Source organism: Neopelma chrysocephalum, unplaced genomic scaffold, assembly GCF_003984885.1.
Source record: "Neopelma chrysocephalum unplaced genomic scaffold, ASM398488v2 Primary Assembly neopelma1_84, whole genome shotgun sequence".
Lineage (NCBI taxonomy): Eukaryota > Metazoa > Chordata > Aves > Passeriformes > Pipridae > Neopelma > Neopelma chrysocephalum.
Genome location: NW_020897746.1, coordinates 7,881,181 through 7,900,499, shown reverse-complemented (window position 1 = coordinate 7,900,499; position 19,319 = coordinate 7,881,181). Strand labels below are relative to the sequence as shown.

General features: G+C 44.2%; 1 protein-coding gene across 2 annotated transcripts in view; it reads right to left on the bottom strand.

The window, feature by feature from the left end:
* Positions 1 to 19,319, bottom strand: part of RAB11FIP4 (RAB11 family interacting protein 4) — a 118,350-nt gene that overhangs the window by 70,013 nt on the left and 29,018 nt on the right. For both annotated transcript variants that reach the window (XM_027691532.1, XM_027691531.1), the window contains exons 2-3: positions 11,137 to 11,224; positions 1,926 to 2,014 (exon numbers count right to left, since the gene is read on the bottom strand). In XM_027691532.1, the coding sequence (XP_027547333.1) occupies positions 1,926 to 2,014; positions 11,137 to 11,224 (177 nt within the window). The remainder of the gene's footprint in view (positions 1 to 1,925; positions 2,015 to 11,136; positions 11,225 to 19,319) is intronic.

Below are 19,319 nucleotides of genomic sequence, written 5' to 3'. Positions count from 1 at the left end.
ACCAGGAATTCACACTCAATAAGGGCTGGGAGGTGCAAGGACAGCTCGTATGTTTTCAGTCCGTGTTTTCTTCAAAAGGGGGAACAACTGTCAGGAATGGTGATAATCTCAAATCCACCTGCCCCTCGATTCTCCTGTTTCATCAGACTGGAAACTCCAACTTCCTGCCATAGCAGAGGATCCTTAGAGGCAAGCGCCGAGCCTGTTCACAGCCTTTTCCCAGTCTTTAGCTGACATCTAGCGAACATTTTCCAAACTGCACCTGGAGGATCCGGAGATGGGAGACGGACCGAGCCCCTCTGGCGGGCGGTGGTGCAGAGCTGTGGGATAAGCACGGGCTGTACAACAGCGTGCACTGTTCCCTGTCCTTTCCCCACCGTGACAGATCACCCTGTGGGAAGGTGGTGAAGGACTCGGTTCTGCTCCCAGGCTGCACAAATCCTGCTTTTCCCCAATTAAAGTGGGCAAACACTGCATTGACTCCACTGCAGTGGTGCCCCTCAGTGGAGGGACCATACAGGGGGCTGGTGGACATCACAAGGAGGGATCAGCAAGGCTTCCACCACAGCACTGCCATAGCAGCTCTTTCTGACCAGGGAGGGTCACCCTCTGCTCACTGCCTCTCCCAGAATCAAACATCCAGCACTCAAACAGAAAACTCGTCAGCTGCTATCAGGATTAGCAACCTCAATTCCCACCCTCAAGCTCTCCTGGAGGACAGCGGGCAGGAGAGGTGCAGTTTGCAGCCAGTCTCAAGTTTCTCTTCAAGAACTGTCTCTCCCCAGCACATCTTTGGGTGACAGCAGGTGTGAAATCCCTGAGGAATAAAGACCCAATGCCCATGTCAGCTGCTTTCAGAGTGTCAGACCCAGCCTGCAATGCCTGCACAGCAACAGGGGATCATCAGGACTGTGCAGAGAGCCCAGTTTAATTTTATAGCCTCTATCAGCTACTGCAGAACAGGGAGTTTGGTTTATGGTATCTATTAAGGTAACCAAGCAACAGCATGGTGGGTATCTATGTCATCAGTTACAAAAACCCAGGGGTTTACAAACAAGCAGAGTGGTGATGGATACTGAGAGGAAGGAAATGCCTCTCTGCTTTTTGTATGAACACTGGAAACCATTCTCTATAACACCATGGAGTGGTGAAACACCAGCATGCTCATCACATGTCCTTCCACAACACATGAGTGTTGTTCTCACACTTCACCACCTGTAAAGGTAAAATGCTTTCCCTACTGACTTCAGGATCACTTGCAGTCTCATAACACCACTGACACACAATCCTTGTCTGAATGTACAATGCTAACTGCACTTTAAATCTTCAGGATTTACATGGGTGGAGGTGATTGAAACCAAAGTAAAGTGAAGGAGAGACAAAGAGATGCTTAAAGGAAAATTTCAGACTGCTTTTCTTGTTAGACTGCACAGACACTGTCAAACTAAGGATAGCGATGAAGACATTTAATGGTTTGAGAATATGCTACACCCATCAGCCAAAATACTATCAAAATTTCCAAAGGTGTATTGTTTGTGCCTCCCAACAGCTGTTGAGTCCCTGTTTATTATCTGCAGAAGGTCCCTGAGGCCTTGTTCACCTACAAAGTTTGACTGATCTAATTAGACACAAATCAGTGTTTTGCACTTGTGAGGTGCCAGGGAGCTGGTACCGTATCTCCCTTCACAGCCAAGAGGCCTGCAGGAGCATCACAATCCAAATGCTAAATACTCTCACACCAGCTGACAGCTACCCTGTGTTAAATGCAGATAAACCAGAAGGGATGGTTTGCTAACAGTTGTGAATCTGGGAAGGAAGAGTTAATAGGCCTAGTAAAACAACAGCATTTACAAGGACACAACTACACATCATTCTAGAGGCTTCCTCAGCCCACTAACATGAGACAGAATTAGTGCTTCTCTTACCTGGTAATAGTAATCAACATACTGCGGCTCATAGTGTTGAGGTTCAGAGTTTTCAGGAGACAGGACATCTTTCAGTAAGTCTTCACAGCCTGGCAAAGAGAAATGAGAGCAAATGGTCAAGGCTGAGAGTTCATCTTCCCAGACATTGCACGGACAATGAAGGAAGAAACACAGGTTTGTAACCAGTCTGTATGCACGTGGAAGCCAGCTCTGGAAAATATTTAAATAGCTGTAACAAAGCTCTGCCTTTAGAGTTCTGTCCAGCACATACCCAGTGTGTAGCACTTAGAGAAGTGCAATTCCACTAATGCCAACTCTCATCACAGATACATTACACAGCAACGAAACTGGGAGCTGGACATTGCTTGGTTTGGTGAACCATCCTGCAGAACAGAAACCCAGCCCTGACCAACCCACATTCTGAAGTCAAACCCTGGATTTGCAGGCTTGGCATGAGCTAGTGACTACTGCACATTGGTGTCAGTGCAGCTGCTTCTAATTTTCTCTGGTCAAAATGACAATGGGGCCATACCTAAGTGTCACAAATTCCCCTTCACAAAAAGCTCTGTCACCGAGCGTTTGGTGTTTGGCAAGCAAGCATCTATGCCCTGCAACTGGAGATCTTCAGCTTCCGTGTTTGCTTTTGTTAACAACCACATTAAGAGCTGGAAAAATCAATGTCTGTGTTTCCCTCAGTCCTTCCCTCGTCTGGCAACCAGAGATAAATATAGAAACACTGAAATCACCAAATGCCTCGTTCCTCATTAATTACCAGTGGCTGCACTTGGCACGGTGAGCTGCACAAGGCAGGAATGTCAGGCCAGGTTATTTTAGACTGTGTGAAACTTTCTCAGCATGTGTTGTACACTATTCTACTTGGAAGCTGTAATTATCCAGCAGTTATCCCTCCCATCCCATCACCAATGCAATACATTTGGCTGGGACATTACACACCAATACCCTCTCAGGAGGCAGGTGAGCCAGAGGAAACAGGGTAGTGTAAGAAAGTGTGAACTGCACAGGTTTATACTTTTAGCTGATCTTCCCTCTTGGTTTTAAATACAGCAGTAACATCTGTAGGGATGAAGATATGTTGTGGTTAAGGAAAAGAGTCCTTCCCAAAGGAAAGAAGCACTTAAAAACCAGAAAAGGTGAGCAGAGATGCAGGAAGCCTAAAATGGGGGAACACTATGTTGTCCCTGTCTCCCACACACAGGCAGACGTTGGAGGCAGCACTTGGGGAATGAGATCTCAGGAGTGACACTTGGACAACAGGCAGAAGGACTTTTTCCCTTTTCCAGCTTCTGCAGCAAAGTGAGATTCTCCCGTGGTATTGAACAGAGAAAAAAATGAAGCTGTTAAATGCACACTTTGCTGGAGAAGTTCGTGGACAAAAATGGTGTGTCAGGGTCACTTCCCAAAGAGGAGCTCATCCAGGACTAACAATCTCCTGGCTGACAGACACCAGATGTTAACCTTGTTTGCCTAGAGAGGGTTATCTTTCTACATAACCTGCCCTGCCTGTGACTCTCACATTTCCCACCCAGCCACAATCATTTTCTTTCCCTTGGCTTTAGCATTAAGTGTTCAGCCTGTGCCTGGCTGAGGTTATTCTCTAGTCCTCTCACAGAGGAGAATTCAATTTACTGTTTGTACCTTTTGACATTAATAACCAAAGCTTATTACTCATCAAAATGCCTTGTGCCAGCACCCACTGTGAGAGTCATTACATGTATGAACTGCTTTGCTAAAAGGTCTCTGCATGATATGGAGCAGCTACTCGTTAAAGTGAGCTATCCCCAGCAAAAAAAAGAAAATAAATGCCAAGTGCTGCACAGTAATGGATGTAGATTAGTGTAATGAAGGAAATACCTTTACACCGCTCTAAAATTTCTCAACAACAGTATCTTCAGCCATAATTCCAGGCTTTATTTTCCTCATGCAGTTGTGCTCACAACAGTGCTTCTAGTTAAAGAGCTCTCAGCAGTCAATCTTCATTTGAGCCTGTTAGGTGAGCACCTTCCCAGCCTTTTTGGTTTTAGTGGAGAAAAGTCATGAAGGCTGTGGGTCTTCAAAGAAGGATTTAACCTAGAGAGAGTCACAAACAGATCCCAGACCTCCGGGGTCCCAAATCTAGAGTTTAGCTGCAAGGTCTTCTGTGTCCCCTCTTTGCTGTTCAGTTCTTACCTAACATTACTCCTGATCACATTCTTTCATCTTCCTTGTCCATCAGGGTGGACCACTTCATGTTAGCCCTTGGCCATTTAAATTCAAGCCTGTCATTTATTCAGTAAACACACTGGGGAGAAAAGCATTGCCTCCTTTATACCCAACCAGCTCAGAGGAAGCCCTCACCACTTCTTCCCAAGAGCCTCCTGGCACAGGATTTTACAGCCTGATCCAGAATCACAATAATGATCAAGCCTTTGACCCATTTCCAGAACATCAACAGGCATTTAATCCAATTTGTTTACCTTGCTGCACAGCTGAAAATGGCAAAAGAAGCCAAATCTTGCTTTTACTGAAGGCACAAGCCAAGTTTGTCTTGGCACTGACAGACTCAGGATGTAAGTTCATCTGAGACTATCTCCTCCTGCAAAGGTGACTTTTTGGTGGGGAGATGTCTGAGTGTGCAGCAGGCAGTGTCCCCTGGGCACTGCTTGGCATGGAAGCTGGCATGACAGCTTGGATCTCCTCATCCTCCAGGGAAGGTCTGCATGTTATTATACTCCATAAAAAAGGGAAGAAGAGAAGGAAACACTGAGAGGCCATTTTCCCCTGAGATTACTAAATAACATCATTGCTACCCTGCAGACATCTGAACCTGTCCCAACACCCATCAGATCAACAGAAAACTGGCCACTGGCTTCAAGAATCTTAGGGCTGTGCACTGGTTTTATTCCTGCTAAGAACTGAGTTTAAAGAATAATTTCTCTGTTGCTCTTCTTCCCCGTGAAGACACAAATAGGAATCTCTTCCCTCTGCAGGACTGTGGTGCTGGTGTTTTCCTTGGGCCACTCTTTATCCCCAGGGAGGTGTGTTTGGGCCCAGTTGGACAATACATCAGCTTTCTTATTCAGTGTTTTTCTGCAACAGTGCCAATACACCTCACCCTAACCTAAATACAATTTGAATTTTCCAAGAACTCTGAGATGTTTACACAAGGAGCATCACACAAAGAGGGAACACTGGAGTGCCTCAAATACTGTGCATATTCTTATCACCAGAACACATTTTGGCTTACTGGGAAATGCCAGGGAGCTAAATTAGTGTGTCATGGTCCAGACAGAAAACAACAATGAATCAAGGTTTACTCTGGCAAATTCCAATGCAGAAATATGGACAAAAAATGGACAGAGATTTGTAGAGGGAGCAGCCTGGTCTGGAACACGGAGTGCTCTCTGCTACCAGAACCACTCCTGAGCAGAGACGTGGTGCTGAGGCTGCAGAGCTGCCACGGTGGGTATGTCAGGCTGTGCAGCACTGGGCACCCCAGGCTAGAATCTGTCCAAAAATAACCCACTGTAAAGGAGGAAAGGAATCCTGCACTCAGATGCCCCATTATTTCTATAACTTCATTTCCCAGGAAAAGGCAGAACTGAAAGCCACTTACATGGCTGATTAGAGACAGTTCATTTGGGTGTCTACCTGTATCATGAGATATTCATGTGCTTGATGTTCTCTCTCCTTTGCTATGGTTGGGAAAATTCCCCCATATACATTTTGGGCAGCATTTGGTCTGTCAAAATTATCTGAGCTAACCCCTGTTTATTCTAATACCACAAATGCACAAACAAACACAATTCATTTGGCCAGAACAGGGTCATCTTTAGCCCTAAGTAAAGATGATGAAAGCATTTTACAAGTCACTGAAGGGGAAGGCATGAACCTTTAACTTTGTCAGTTCACTCAAGTTGCTAGACATGATTATCTTATGAGATAATTTTTCAAATTTACATTCAGTTTCATTTAAAGAAAAAAATGGTTTTCACAGCCTAACAAACAGTCAATTTGCAAACAGACATTCTGGCCACAAATAAACTCGATTTTAGCAAAGCTGTTTCCTGCAAATGCTCCAAGAAAGAGATTTAACCCATACTACATCAAGCAATTTTCACAGGCAATTAGGCAATTTTAATACTATAGGAAATCAAATTGGTTACCTAATTGAATGCAGTTGGTTTCTGGCATTTTTCCTAACAGCAATGGCTTTTTACCTTATCTACCCTTGGATCTTTAACGGTGTATTAGACTCATTTATGGTTTCAGGCTGTACTTAGTAAAATTTAGTTTAAAACTCTCAAGTACTTTTAGGAGTAACCAACTTCAGTTCATTGAACAGCTATAGCTTAATTTACAACAGGAGAGCTCAGCTCTTCACATCTGCTGGCAGTCCTCCTCCCTGGAGCCACCCCAAGCACCTCTCCTGTCAGTAAGTTATTCTTAATAAAATGGATAGAACCATCAGATCATCTCCAGTTATGGCCTACTGTGAAGTTTGAGATCTACAGCATGAGCCTAAACAGGTTCATCAGGACTCTGGGGGTTTCTGCAGTGCTTTATTGAAATTCCCAGTCTTAGGTATTGGTCCATAATACAAATACCGGTGTCTGGCAAATAAACTTCCTTTTATATAACTGCAACACATCCCTCTCTTACTCCATGCTGGATCTTCAGGGCAAAGCTGGTACAACACTTTTCTCAGCTATGGGACTGCAAATTACATTTTAACTTCAGTTGAAAAAGATGGTCAGAACTTGGCAGTGTTTTTGTGAGAAATATGTTTGTTTGGAGCATCTGAAGGAAACCACAAAAACATATTAAAAAAAAATCTCCACTGAAACAGAAGGGCAGAAGTACTCTGGAAAACTTTGTTTTGAAAAAAAACCATCAAATTTCATATTTACTATTTTCTTTTACAGTCCAAATAACCTGTGACAGTCTGAGCTGCCAGAACAGCCAACATCCCTTCTGGAACAGTTCTTTAAAACTTTGGGCAAATCTGTATCCTTGGAATTTTCATCAAAATTGCTAAGAACTCACAGGGAAACATCTACTTTTTATCTGCTCACATAAAGCCTGCTTCTAGAAGCTTTCCAGCCAGCTGCAGTAATTAGCTGCCTAAGGATCTAGGGAGGCACAGAGATGGATTTTTGCAGGCACATAATGGTCTGTGTTACTATTTTGAAGATTCAAGGGTTGCTATTGCTGCAGGTGGGGAAGTGTATAAATTCACAGCTGTGCTTCTTCCACTCTGTTCATGAATATGAAGGAGCTCCTACAACTCTCCATTTTCAAATACCGTGACAGAGCAAAACTTAAATGCCCTTAAAACTTCTACAAGATGATGGAAAGACTCTCTTGCTCCAGGAGAAAAACAGGCTGTATGGTTTCATCTGAAAAAACAGAGATTGTGCTAAAGCACAATTCATTATTGCAAAAGTGCTCTGTGCTACCATGGCTCAGTCTCTCCCGTTACAAAAACCATGACCCCCCCATTGCTACACAGTCAGTGCTGTTTTCATGGTTAAAATAAACTATAGAGTCAGAATACATCCACATTTAAATTTTAATTCTGTTTTAATTTGTGTTTGTACCATACCCTCTCATCTCTGTGAGCTGCAACACCAAGGGCAGCAGGGGGAGCTCCCCCTTTATTTGTCAAGGTCTGGGTGTTTTTAAGCTGAATATCAAAGCAAAGAGACTATTGGAAAGACAACAGAAATCATAGCAAGAGCCTGGTCCTGCAAACGTTTGAGTGTAGAACCCAACACCCCACACGGCACTTTAGAATTAACAGCTCCACTCAAGCCTTTAAGTATTACAAGTGGCAGAAAATATTTACTGGATCAGTGCAATAAATTCAGCACAGCAAAACCAGCCATTGGCTCTGCTGAGCAAACAGGAATGGATCCCATACTGACCCTGCTGGAATTAATGGGAACTCAGCCTTTGAGTGATGTTTTGGCTGCTCTTGGTGTCTCTGAGCAGACCCACTCCTTAGGCTGTACTGGGTTTGACACAGCTCGGTAAGAGGTTACAGGTGTTATTTCATGGCAATTGCTCTCCAGACAGACACAGTTATTAGATATAAAGCCCTGCAGTGAGCAGATAAAGAGGGCAGCTTCAGCAGGAGTAAAACCTTCGTATTCTGGCATTCCAATGAAATTGCTGCAAAGCTTTAAATTTGATGGCAACTCTGCCCCTGGCTCTGGCAGAGCCTAATTGCTCGGGGAAAGCAGCCTAGACAGCAGGGGCTCAGCACAGATGCTGAGGCAAAGTCCTTTAATCCACAAAAGACCAGCAAAAAGAAGCAAAGCTTTCCATAAATAGCAAGCACCATGCCTGTCCAGTATTCCACCCCTACAGACACAGTGGGAATGAGCTCCTCCAACACACTTCTCCTCTCCAGCATATTTACCTCCACTTGAAAAAGTCCTCTCCACCACTTCCAAGGGTCCCTACCATGAGTGAGACTCCTCAACCCATCCTTCCCCACAGCTCCTGCTACTCAGCAGCTGAAGAAAATTAACTCTCTTTTACACCTGATGGTCCCATCAGCTGCTGTGAAGGTGCACGACTCCTCTGTCATGAGATTCACCCAGCCCTGAAGTACTAAGGAGGGGGCAAGGCTTGATGTCCACTTGCAGAGGAACACAACAATTTTCGTTTGCACCATGCAAGAGTGAACAATGCCCTGGTTTGTGGAGGAGAGAGGCCAAGCTGCAGGTTTTACATTCAGGGATGGGAGTTTCTCCTTGCAGCAGGAGCTGCTACCAACCTGTTACAGAGCAGGCATTAAACACTCTGATGTTTGGGGTTTTTTCAGGTTCCAACATTTACCTTTTCGCTCAGATCCATCCCTGGATATGCAATGCTCAAACCAACATCATCAGAGGTCAACTCTGATCTGAATCTGTTTTTCTAGATGCCTAAACCCTCATGATTTAAATAAATTCAAGGTACCAAACTACCACAAAAACCTTCACACTGTATCACCTCCGGCCAGCAAACAATTTCTTCAGCACACTATAAAGGAAAGCATCTATGAGACAAATTAATTTGAAGTCTCATAAATAAGAAATACAGCAGGCATTAGGATAGTAGAACTTGAATTTCAATATTTGGCTTCCCGTGCTAAGAATAGCACAGCTTCATACTCCATTACTGAAAAACCCACTGGATTTACAGTAGCATCTCATTTTGCTCTATTAATCTGATTGCCCCAAGCCATTGTAATAGGCTGAGATGTCAAAGAATCATATTTATAATCTGTTGCTGCCAAGACAAATTGCTGTTGTTTGATAACAAGCCTGGGATGTGGTTGCACTGCAAAATGAGAGGTAACACCACGGTGGAGGCTTTCCATTCTGAAAGGCTGACATACCCTTCCTGAACTTTAACATGAGCAATTTCATTTTTAAGGAAAACATGGCTGGTAGCCAAAGACCAATAAAATTTCCATGCTGTGAGGTGAGCAATAGAACCAGCTGTTCTAAAGAGATGCTGTGAAAACACGGAGCACAGTGTCTTATCAGAAAGAGATAGAGCTGCTGCTGTGATGATACACACTTATCACTGACACTGGGTGAGTGTTGAAATGCTAATGATGTGCAAAGGGAGCTCTGGGTGGTGCTGCAGGAGTTTCTCTGCATCTGTTCATACCCCCCCCACCCCAATAACCATCACACAAATGATCTGGACCCTACTGATAATTTGCTCAGTGGAAGAGCTTTAGGCTATTCATAAACTTGGAGTACAAGGTATTCCAGAGAGTTTGGTTCAGTCACATCTTTGCAGGACTAGACCTTAGGATATGAATACAGGAATCAGTTCCCACATGGGGAACAAGGACAAAACCTCCCAGGGCACCATCACTCTCCGGTACCTGTCAATATGACACACTGTCCCTCCCAGTAAAGGAAACACAGCTGCCCACTCCATCACTGAGGGAACTGCCCACCATGGACAAGGGCACACTTACTACAGAAGAGATGTTCTGAGTCACTCCTATCCCTTCCTGATCATATTTTGTGCACGTCTTCAGACTGTGAATTACAGATGACTACCAGATGATTTACAGAGCTTGTGCCTTCCTTAACCTAGAACTCAGTTTGCCACAGCATTTCCTGCTCAAGGAAAACCCCCAGCACAGACTTTAGTGTCTATGCACTAAGGTACTAACTTTCCTTCTGGGCTTTCTCTTGCCTTCTCTTCAAACACATCAGTGTCACCTTGGATGGTGTCTCCAAGAACATGGACGAGAGCAGCTTCTCACTGTAATTTTACCTAATTACACACTGTCTGTGGCTGCCATAAACTTTAATTAAAATTGCTGTGGTGTTATGGTCTTGCATCGTTATGGCTTCATAATAATCTCATCATAGCAGACTCTCCAGAGGCCTCTCCCAGAATCACACCACGATCGCTGTGACATTCACCCTGTCCCTGAAGTGAAGCCTCTGGGCTGTGACAGCACTCCCAGCACTTTACAAAGGACATCCCATGTGCCTGGAAGAGGACAGGGTGGATTATTTCACTACGGGAAGTTAGGAAACTAATCAGCAGCCAAAGTGCCTCCTCACTGTTTTGTTTGCTGCCCTTTGGCTAAGCTATAAAGCACAGCAATGTCTGTGTCTTCTGTCCAGGACTGTGTCTCCTTGCAAAGGAGGTGATTTGATCCACCTGGTCTCTATCCTCAGGGCTTGCATGGCCAACCTGTAATTAACCCTTTCCAACACATGACCACAAGTACTCTGAAAACATTAATTAACTATAGATACCTCAAGAATAGTCTTACATTTCCTAGAAGAGAAACTAAAGCCCGAGGCGTCTCTAACTTCCTGAGGTAAATCAACAGCAGAACCAGATAAGACCCTGGAAGTATCAGACCTGGGCACTGCCTGCTAACCACAAAGCTACTCTTTCTTCTGCTGTATTTGTCTTTAAACCACATCACATTTATTTTGACAAAAATTAACAGTAAACCAATGCACAAGCACCAGTGGATGCAGGAACTCCAGCACTGCTCACCATTAATACATGAGATGCACAAAAAGAAAAATATCCTGGCTCTGTTCCCAGAGCTGCTCTACTGTCACTACAAATAACCACAGTCAAAAGAGAGGATGTCTTTGATCATTACATTTTCTGCAACCACAGAAACATTAGTGGAACTGAAGGGGATTATTTTTAAGAAATATGCACATACCTTTGATAGCAAAAACTCCGTGACAGAAGTCCTTAAAATTGATTCTTCCCAAATCATTTGGGTCCAAGTACTTTGCCAGTTTTTCCACCTAGAAGAAAAAGATCAAAAAATATGTGTTGAGCTTGGTGTATCATCTGTTGCTCAGATAGAGCCTGTATCTTCTACAGAAGACCACAAGTGGAAGAATACCAGTAGTTTTCACTTGAATAAGCCAACAAATCGTTCTGCAAGGAGAAATAATGTCTTTGTTTGGGTAAGGTGTGCTCTGACCAAACCTTCTTCAGCTGGGACTCAATACTCTCCTATGTGGATCTCAAGAACTTAATAAGGGGTGAATCTGTGACCTACCCTCTCATCTCAGAGCAGGGTGCCAAAACAATCTCCTTCCCTGCAAGCTCTTGCTGTGCATGGAGCTCCTAAGAACTTAAAACCTTAGTGACCCCCATCCCTCTCATCAGAAGTTCTTTGGGAAGGAGAAAGGACAGACAAAAATGTGCACAACCCATAGCAGTCTCATTCCCTGAAAAATCCAGATCACAGGAGAGAAAACTCATTGGGCATTTGGGATAAAACAAAACTTCCTTGACGCAGCAGAGAATACAATTTTTGTATAGGAAAATTAGCAGTCCAAAAATGTATTCATGTGATGAGACAGAGAAGGGTTGTGTTCAGTACACTATGCAAACAAGCAATGTACTTATTGCTTACAATCTCGGCTTCACAGTTTATCCTTTCTGATCACTACTCACCATAAAATGAGATTATACTGAACTTAAACGCAGCCACAAAAGTGGCATTTGCCCAGAAAAGGTCTGTCTGGAAGATTTTTCAAGAGGGCTTTGGGATAGAGGGAGAAAAGTAGCCTAGACTGGAGAGGCTGTTGTGTGCTGTGCTGTCTGGAAAAAAAGGAATGGGGAAACGAGTAGCTGAAAAAGAAGTGAGAGGCAGAACAGTCCAGGGAGGTGGGGGCAGTGCTGACCCCCCAGCTGGCTTCTCTCTGTGATAACCGAGTCCCCTCGTGTGCCTGTGGCTTTGCCTGTAGTACCCAGCAGGGACCCTCTGGCTCCTCTAAGAGCTCACAACCAGCTGCAGCACAACCCTGACCTTGGTCTGGGCCCTGCAGACCCCCAGGAGAAGGAGCAGGATGAGTGCAGGAGGCAGGGAGAGCAGGCACGCAGGACCCTGTACAATCCTAGTGCAGCACAATCCATGTGAGCTCAGATATGTCAGCCTGAGCAGCAACAAAAACCCAGCTGGAAAGATGCAGCAAATGAATCCAGATGACCCAGTTTCTCAATTTTCTGGCGTGGTGGGTTTTTTTTTTCCCCACATGCTATAAAACCCAGCAGTTTCTCAAAGCCCTGCAGATAATGCACTAATGTCTGCGCATGACACTTCTTCCCTCAGATTCTCTCAGTGCTTATAAATTCCCTCTGTGCCAGTAAATGCCATGATAAGCCAAAGGGCTCATTTAGAACAAACAAATCTGGATGAGAAAATGACAAAGTTTTTACTCATATGCAAAATTCTATGTTGAATGAGAAAGGCACGATCTGATCCTTTACACTGAATCCTTTCCCCTCTCCTTTTCTTAGGGAAAATAAAAAAATCAGCTCATGTAGGCAGGGCAAATGAGGAGCTACATGATGAGCTCAGAGCCTAGGACAAGTTAGAAATCTTCTTAAAACTTCCATATTGCAGAAGACTTCAAGAACTGCAGCCCTGCCAGCCAGGCAGCAGAGCCCAGATGTTCTTGTGTGACTGACGACCAAATTCCTACCGCTGGTATTACAAGAGATCACTGTAACCCCATTAATTTATAGCAGGAGAAGACATGTCTCTTTTCCCAAAACACAGCCACTTCACCAGAAACTGCAATGTGTGGTTAAAGCACCCCAGACTGGCTGGAAATCCTGACTGAAACCAGTGAAGTAGAAACACTTGATACGGAAAAGCCGGGTCAGTGTTATCCCTGCTCACCTTCACCAACAACATCAATGCTACAGAAGGATGAAGCAGTGGCAGAAATGTCCTTCTTCAGGCAATTTGGTGGTGCATTCAAAGCAGTAGGATCACACAGGCTGCTGAGGCTGGGAGCAGCATGATTTTGCAGCTGAAAGTCTTCCTGATTGCTGTAGCAGCTTAAATATGTGGCAGATGTGTCACCTGGTGTAACTCAGGCTTTGATGAAGACCCTGGTGTGGCCACCAGCTGAGCATCTGTCCCCTCACGGATCCAGCAACAGCATCTAATCAGACACCAGCCTTCTGGGTTACATGGTCAGCCTCTAACTCTCTGACACATGGCAGAGAGTTATCATGTTGTCATCCCCTCCCTGTAATGTCAGTAAATACCATTTCAGATGCTTGCAGGGTTGCTTGAGAGATTTTTATTTCCTGTAGGTATTTTGCTAAGAGGCAACAAATTGTGTCATAGGTTTTAATGTACAGATTCCTGCAGACAGCTGGGAAGCCTCTACACTATTTCATATTGTGCTATAACACAGTAGTGTCACTGGGTGTTCCCAGTGAATCTGGCACATTAAGTTTATTTCTCAAAGTTGATCCAATGATTTTAGTCTACCTTGTTGCTCAGACATATACAATTACACTTTTAAAATCAAATTAAATAAGATATTATATGCCTGGGGGGTGTATTATGGAGGAACAGAGAATACATTCGCATTTAGGTCTAAGCAATGTCTTAATAGTAAATGAAATTATCACCTGAGCAAAGTGCTTCAGTCTCCAGTTTCCCTTAAATCTAATTTGCAGGTTTTCAATTAGATTTTATAATGCAAATAACTGACATCAATGCTGGAGATGACGAAGAATTTACAGAACAGGCTGATGGAATTAATGCCAGCAGTGCTCAGATCTTCAGCCAGGGCTAATCACCACAGCTCCCAGCACAGGTCAGGGGCTATAAGATTTTGATCAACTGGGCCTACATTTGGGGGGATACTTGCAAAGAGTTTGTGCATTAATACACACACATGTATAAATCCCTGTGTATTTGAGTTTTGAGCCTGCAGTGCACTTGTTCATGCATTTTTACCCGTAGCTTTCTGGGATAAGGCAAGAAGCTCTTCCTAGTTAATTCCAGACTGAAGGTGTTACTTAAAATTAATCTCAAGTTTCAACCTGTGGCCAAATAAACTGCTGATCTCGTTGCAGGGGACACAGGGCTGCAAAACCAACTGCTGCCAAAATCCAGAGCTGAAATGACTGTGTGATTCTTGTGATACCTACAGGCAGCACAGGGAACACACCATGTGCTCCAGAGCTTAACATCATAAGCCATCAGGATGAGCTAGAGGTAGTGGTTTGGGCTGGGGACAGACACTGCACAGAGCAGTCCCCCACCATGTGGTTCACACATCACAAACAAGGTCTGGATTGCAAACTAGTTCTGCATGGTAGGAAGCAGATAAGGACAGAAAAAATGAGCTGCAGGCTCAATAATCCAGCTGGTTCTTTTGGCAGCTGCGAAGGTCTCTCTAATGAACCCCTCAGTAGACATCCAATAGTCTCAGAGAGAAGACATAAATCATTTTTGCTTTGGGAAACAATTGGAGAAAACCAAACCTCTGTCTGTATTGTTTAACTTGCCTGGGTGAATGGTGATTATCCTTTCAATGCAAACATGTTTCTCCATTGTAATAACAGCTCAGTTCAGCCAAAGCATTTTCCTTGTGTCTGCTGGGTTTCCCAGCTATCCTGACTGCCCTGGGAAGGGGTGTTTGCCCTGTGCTGCCTTCTGACACATCAAAGGAAGCTGGGAACACTTTAAAGAGAAGAACAGAAGGGATGTTCGTAGCAGAGGGAGTGGAGGGAGAGAGGAGGAGAAGACAGTGACAGATCTCAGAAGAGATTTATTGGAACTGATCGTTTCCTGCGAGTTCAATACTTGAGGTATTGAATAGCCAAGGAACCCTCCCTGGACTCCGGGGCAGCTCTTGTACTGATGCTGCCAAAGCAGCCAGGCACTTCTTCCAGCAAAGATTTTCTGACTGGAACTAAATCCTGCTTCCATTTCCAGGCAAGAAGAAACTCAGACCTCTACTGACCTCACCTAATTTTCTTCCAAAACTCTCCAGCACAGAAGAGATTTTGTTAACACACAGAAATTTGTAAGATTTAGATGTAACTGAGTTCAGAGGGACCCCACACTGACTCTATCCACTGAAATCCTGCAGCAGGATCCAAGTCACAGCCAGAAGATGCCATTTGAAATAAACACCTCGTCTCAGCAGTTTGCCTTCATGCTGCAGGAGCCTGTGAGCACGTCTCACCCTGAAGTGCAAGCAGGGAGCACCTGGGAGCTGTGACAATGGCAAGACAAGCACTTGCAGGAAAGGTCAGGCTGTGCTGCGGCAGCGACATTTGGGCAGGATCTCCTGAGGCAGGAGCATTGGTGAGAAACCTCAAAAAACAGCAAAAGGAGATTAAATATGTAAATGCTGTAGGGTGGAATTAAGAGAGCTTCCCACATGATTTATACAGGGAGCAGCAGAATTGCACTTGCTCTGATTTTAACAGAAATCTTCTGGGGAAGGGGTGTCATTTTACACCTTTGTGGAACAAAAATGCAGAGCCAGGACCTGTTCCAGCTGAGCAGGGCCAGGCAGTGCAGCCACCACATGTGCCAAGAGCCACCCCTGGCTCTTTAAACATCCCTGGGTGTCCTAAGCATTGATGTGGTCCTGGATGCTGGAGCTCTTCAGACACAAGAGCTGTCTTTTGATGAGCTGAGATTTACAGATGGAGGGGAAAAGAATGAGACTTCTTTGTGATATTCTGGCATTTCAGGGAAGAAGTGCAGGATGAGGGAAATTATTTTACATTGCAGTGGAGAAACTAACACTCCCACAGTTGTGGTACCCACTGTCATAAGAGACGCTGAAAACCCAGACAGGTCGCAGAGAACTGACATAACAATTCACATGCTGTGGAAACACCTTATGCAACCAAACAAAGAGAGTTTTTTTCTGTTTAATTTGGCAAAAGGGAAACCAAGTGATGATTTGTTACTAGGTATAAAGACTTCTGAAAGCAGGGAATTGCAAGTTCTAAAAGACTCTCTTGTCTAGCAGAGGAAAGCCATAAAGAACCATTATCTGCAAAATGAAACTGAACAAATTACAATTAAAAGCAAAGCACAATTTTTATATCAGCATGATTGTTTACCCATCAGAACTATAAAACAGGAGGCATCTGGGACTATAAAAAGGAAATGGAGTTCCTCATCTGAGGCTTTTTGAGAAGACAGTGAGATACACCTGGAAGATTTACCCAGCCCAGAGTAAGTGGGTTAAAAGCTGTGCTGTCACCATTTCAGGACATCACACTAAATAACCTGATATTCTCCCTCAACCTGACCCTCCAGTCACATCTGTAAGGAGTGGAAGAGCAGCATTTAGGGATCAGGAGTCCAACAAGCTGCCTGCCCTTGCCATTCGGATCTGGCAGACTGTGTACGTGAATAATTCACACCCCGGCAGAGTCATGAATTTCCATCAGCTGCTGTCTGATCCCAAAGCATGCAGGGACATACATCATTGCTGGAAACAAAGGCTTTGAATTTTGATTTGAAGCATCAGTCATTGCCCCTTTATCTGCAGGCTTCAAGGCTGAAAGCTGGCTTCTCTGTAAGCTTTCTGTAAACAGGAACGACTGCTTCGCTTTCTGCTTTAACTGTGCACCCCCAATTCACCAGCCAGAGGGCAGATTTTGGGGCTGTATCCTAAATGACATCAAAAATTTGTTGAATAATCTTGGCCTTGACTTTGAGCAAATTCCCAAATCTGTCAAATCCATCGTTTACTAATGGCTCCAATACCAAAAATCTCATCAAATTCAAGGGAGCCCATTCACTGTCTTTCCTGGGTTTAGCATCAACATATGGAATTGCATCATTTTCTAAACATGAACTGTGTCCTTGAGGCCTTGGTCCAGCAGGAGAAAAATATCCACCAGTTACCCAGACGGAGAAAACATCCACAATGTGGCATTTTGAGGAGTGTGTGAAGTGTATCAGTGAATTACAAAGGCACAGAAGGAAAGAGGTGGTTCCAGAGGCTTTGCAGGTGGCTGAGGGCATTCAGAGGAAAAAGGGAAGCTTCTGCTGTTCATGTGTTATTAATGCTCTGTGTAAGCATCACCTGGGCTCAGGTGGGCAACAGATGGTGAGTGCAGCTGAACTGCTGGATCAGGAATGGTGTATTAGTAACCTGTGCTGTGCTGCAGTGAAGCCTGCCCCACTGGGCAGACCCTTTTCATCATCCTTTTATTATCTTCTGGAAGAAGACTGAGCCTCGTGGTACTGCACTGAGAGAACACATGAGGGATGAATTTGTTTAAAACATTCTAATATGCTAAATGAGCTATTAGGAGAACATAATACTCCATGAACTTCAATGAATGTTTGTGCAAAACAGAAATCCAGGCATTGCTAGGAAAATTGATGCTATTATTTCGGTTCCCTGTTGAGAAATCACTTGCAGTGTTTAATACACATGATGACACAAACCTAATTTGGGATAACAACAAATACAATTCTTGCCATATTACACACCTTACAGTTAGAATTTCTAACCATAGCTGAGATCCAAAAGTCATTACACCTGAGGAACCCCTTCTCTCACACCATATACCTCACTGGTTATACCCCTCTGCTTACAGAACAAAATGATTTATGACCACAGAGAATCACCAATAAACTCTTATACAGAGTGTCTGTGAACAGCTCTGCATCTGACCTCACTTGAGAAAGGATCATTGCCTGGAATTATGTATTTAGAACTTTCTCAGAGCACACAGCTCACAGCCTCAAACTACTTTTCCCCATCCTATCTGCAAGACAGAGACCACCAAAATCCTGGTGAGTTTTTCCTCTACCATCTAAACCTTTGGATGCATCAATTGTTAATACAGGCAATACCACCAGAACAGCATTTCACATTTATTTTGTCCCTCCTGACTTAATGTAGCAGCTGACAATGAGCAAGCACCACAATCACAAGACCAGGATCTCTCTACAGTCTCTCCCATCATCTATGATTATGTGAGAGCTTTTCACTTAGTTACTTAAACAGAGCTGATTTGAACAGGATTCCATTTCCCTCCTTCTCTCTGATGCTGTGTTGCAAAACAAGACATTTGGCTGGGCCCACCAATCCTACAACAGTCTATGGGGAATCCCACACAGTCTGGAATACCATGGGAACAGAGAGCAAGGCTAAAAATATGCTGGGCCATCTGTTCACTCTATAGTGATTTTTTTTGCATCGCTCTGGAAACAAAGGGTTAACAGTGTTTTCCTAAAACCACTGATTCACCCACTTGCTAAAATAAGCAGGGCTGCATTAACACCTTCTCCTCCACAGCTCCCAGAACTGCTACCAAGGCTTCCTGGAAAACAAGGCTGTTAGGAAAAACTGTGACAAGCTGAAATGAGGCACAGCCCATCACTGTCTTCATTAGCATAAGTCAAATGTAACATAAAATAGCCAGATCTCAAGAGGCACATGAGGCAAGTGGTCATTTGGGTGCAGCCTGTTTGCCTTTAAAGGAGGAGGAAAATGTTTGGATAACATCAGGCTTATCTACAAGTGCTGCAGCAAGGATTCCTTTCCAGTGAAAATATTCTTCCTCTCTGCAGTTTGTGGTGTGTGTGATTGTTCTCATCAATGCATAAAGGGACACAGAATGATGTTTTACATGGCTTTCAGTTGTGAGATATCAGCCAGATGGGATCTACTCTTGGAATAATTATCATTTTTTGAAGTAAAACTGGGGAGAGAGGTGGGGCACACGGTGCCAGAAAACACTTTCTTGTCGCCTTCCCTGCTGACACATCTGCAGTCACATTTTAATTGAGGTGTTATTATACGCAAAGAACAAGCAAAATTCCAAAGACCAGTAGGAAGGAGATGAAGAGGGTGGGGAGAACAGAGCAACTGTGAACTATGTAGGTAGGTCACAGCGTGCAGCTCAGACATCAGGGGATGTCCAGGGATATACCAGGGAAAACACAGTGCCCAGAGCCCAGTGGAACCTGCAGCAAATTCACCAAACCAGAGCCTAAAGCCAGTGCCACTGCTACAAGCGTGGTCCAGGCTTGTGCTGGAATCCAGGCAGTGCCTGCAGACTGCAGGGCTGACACAAAACCACAACACAGCA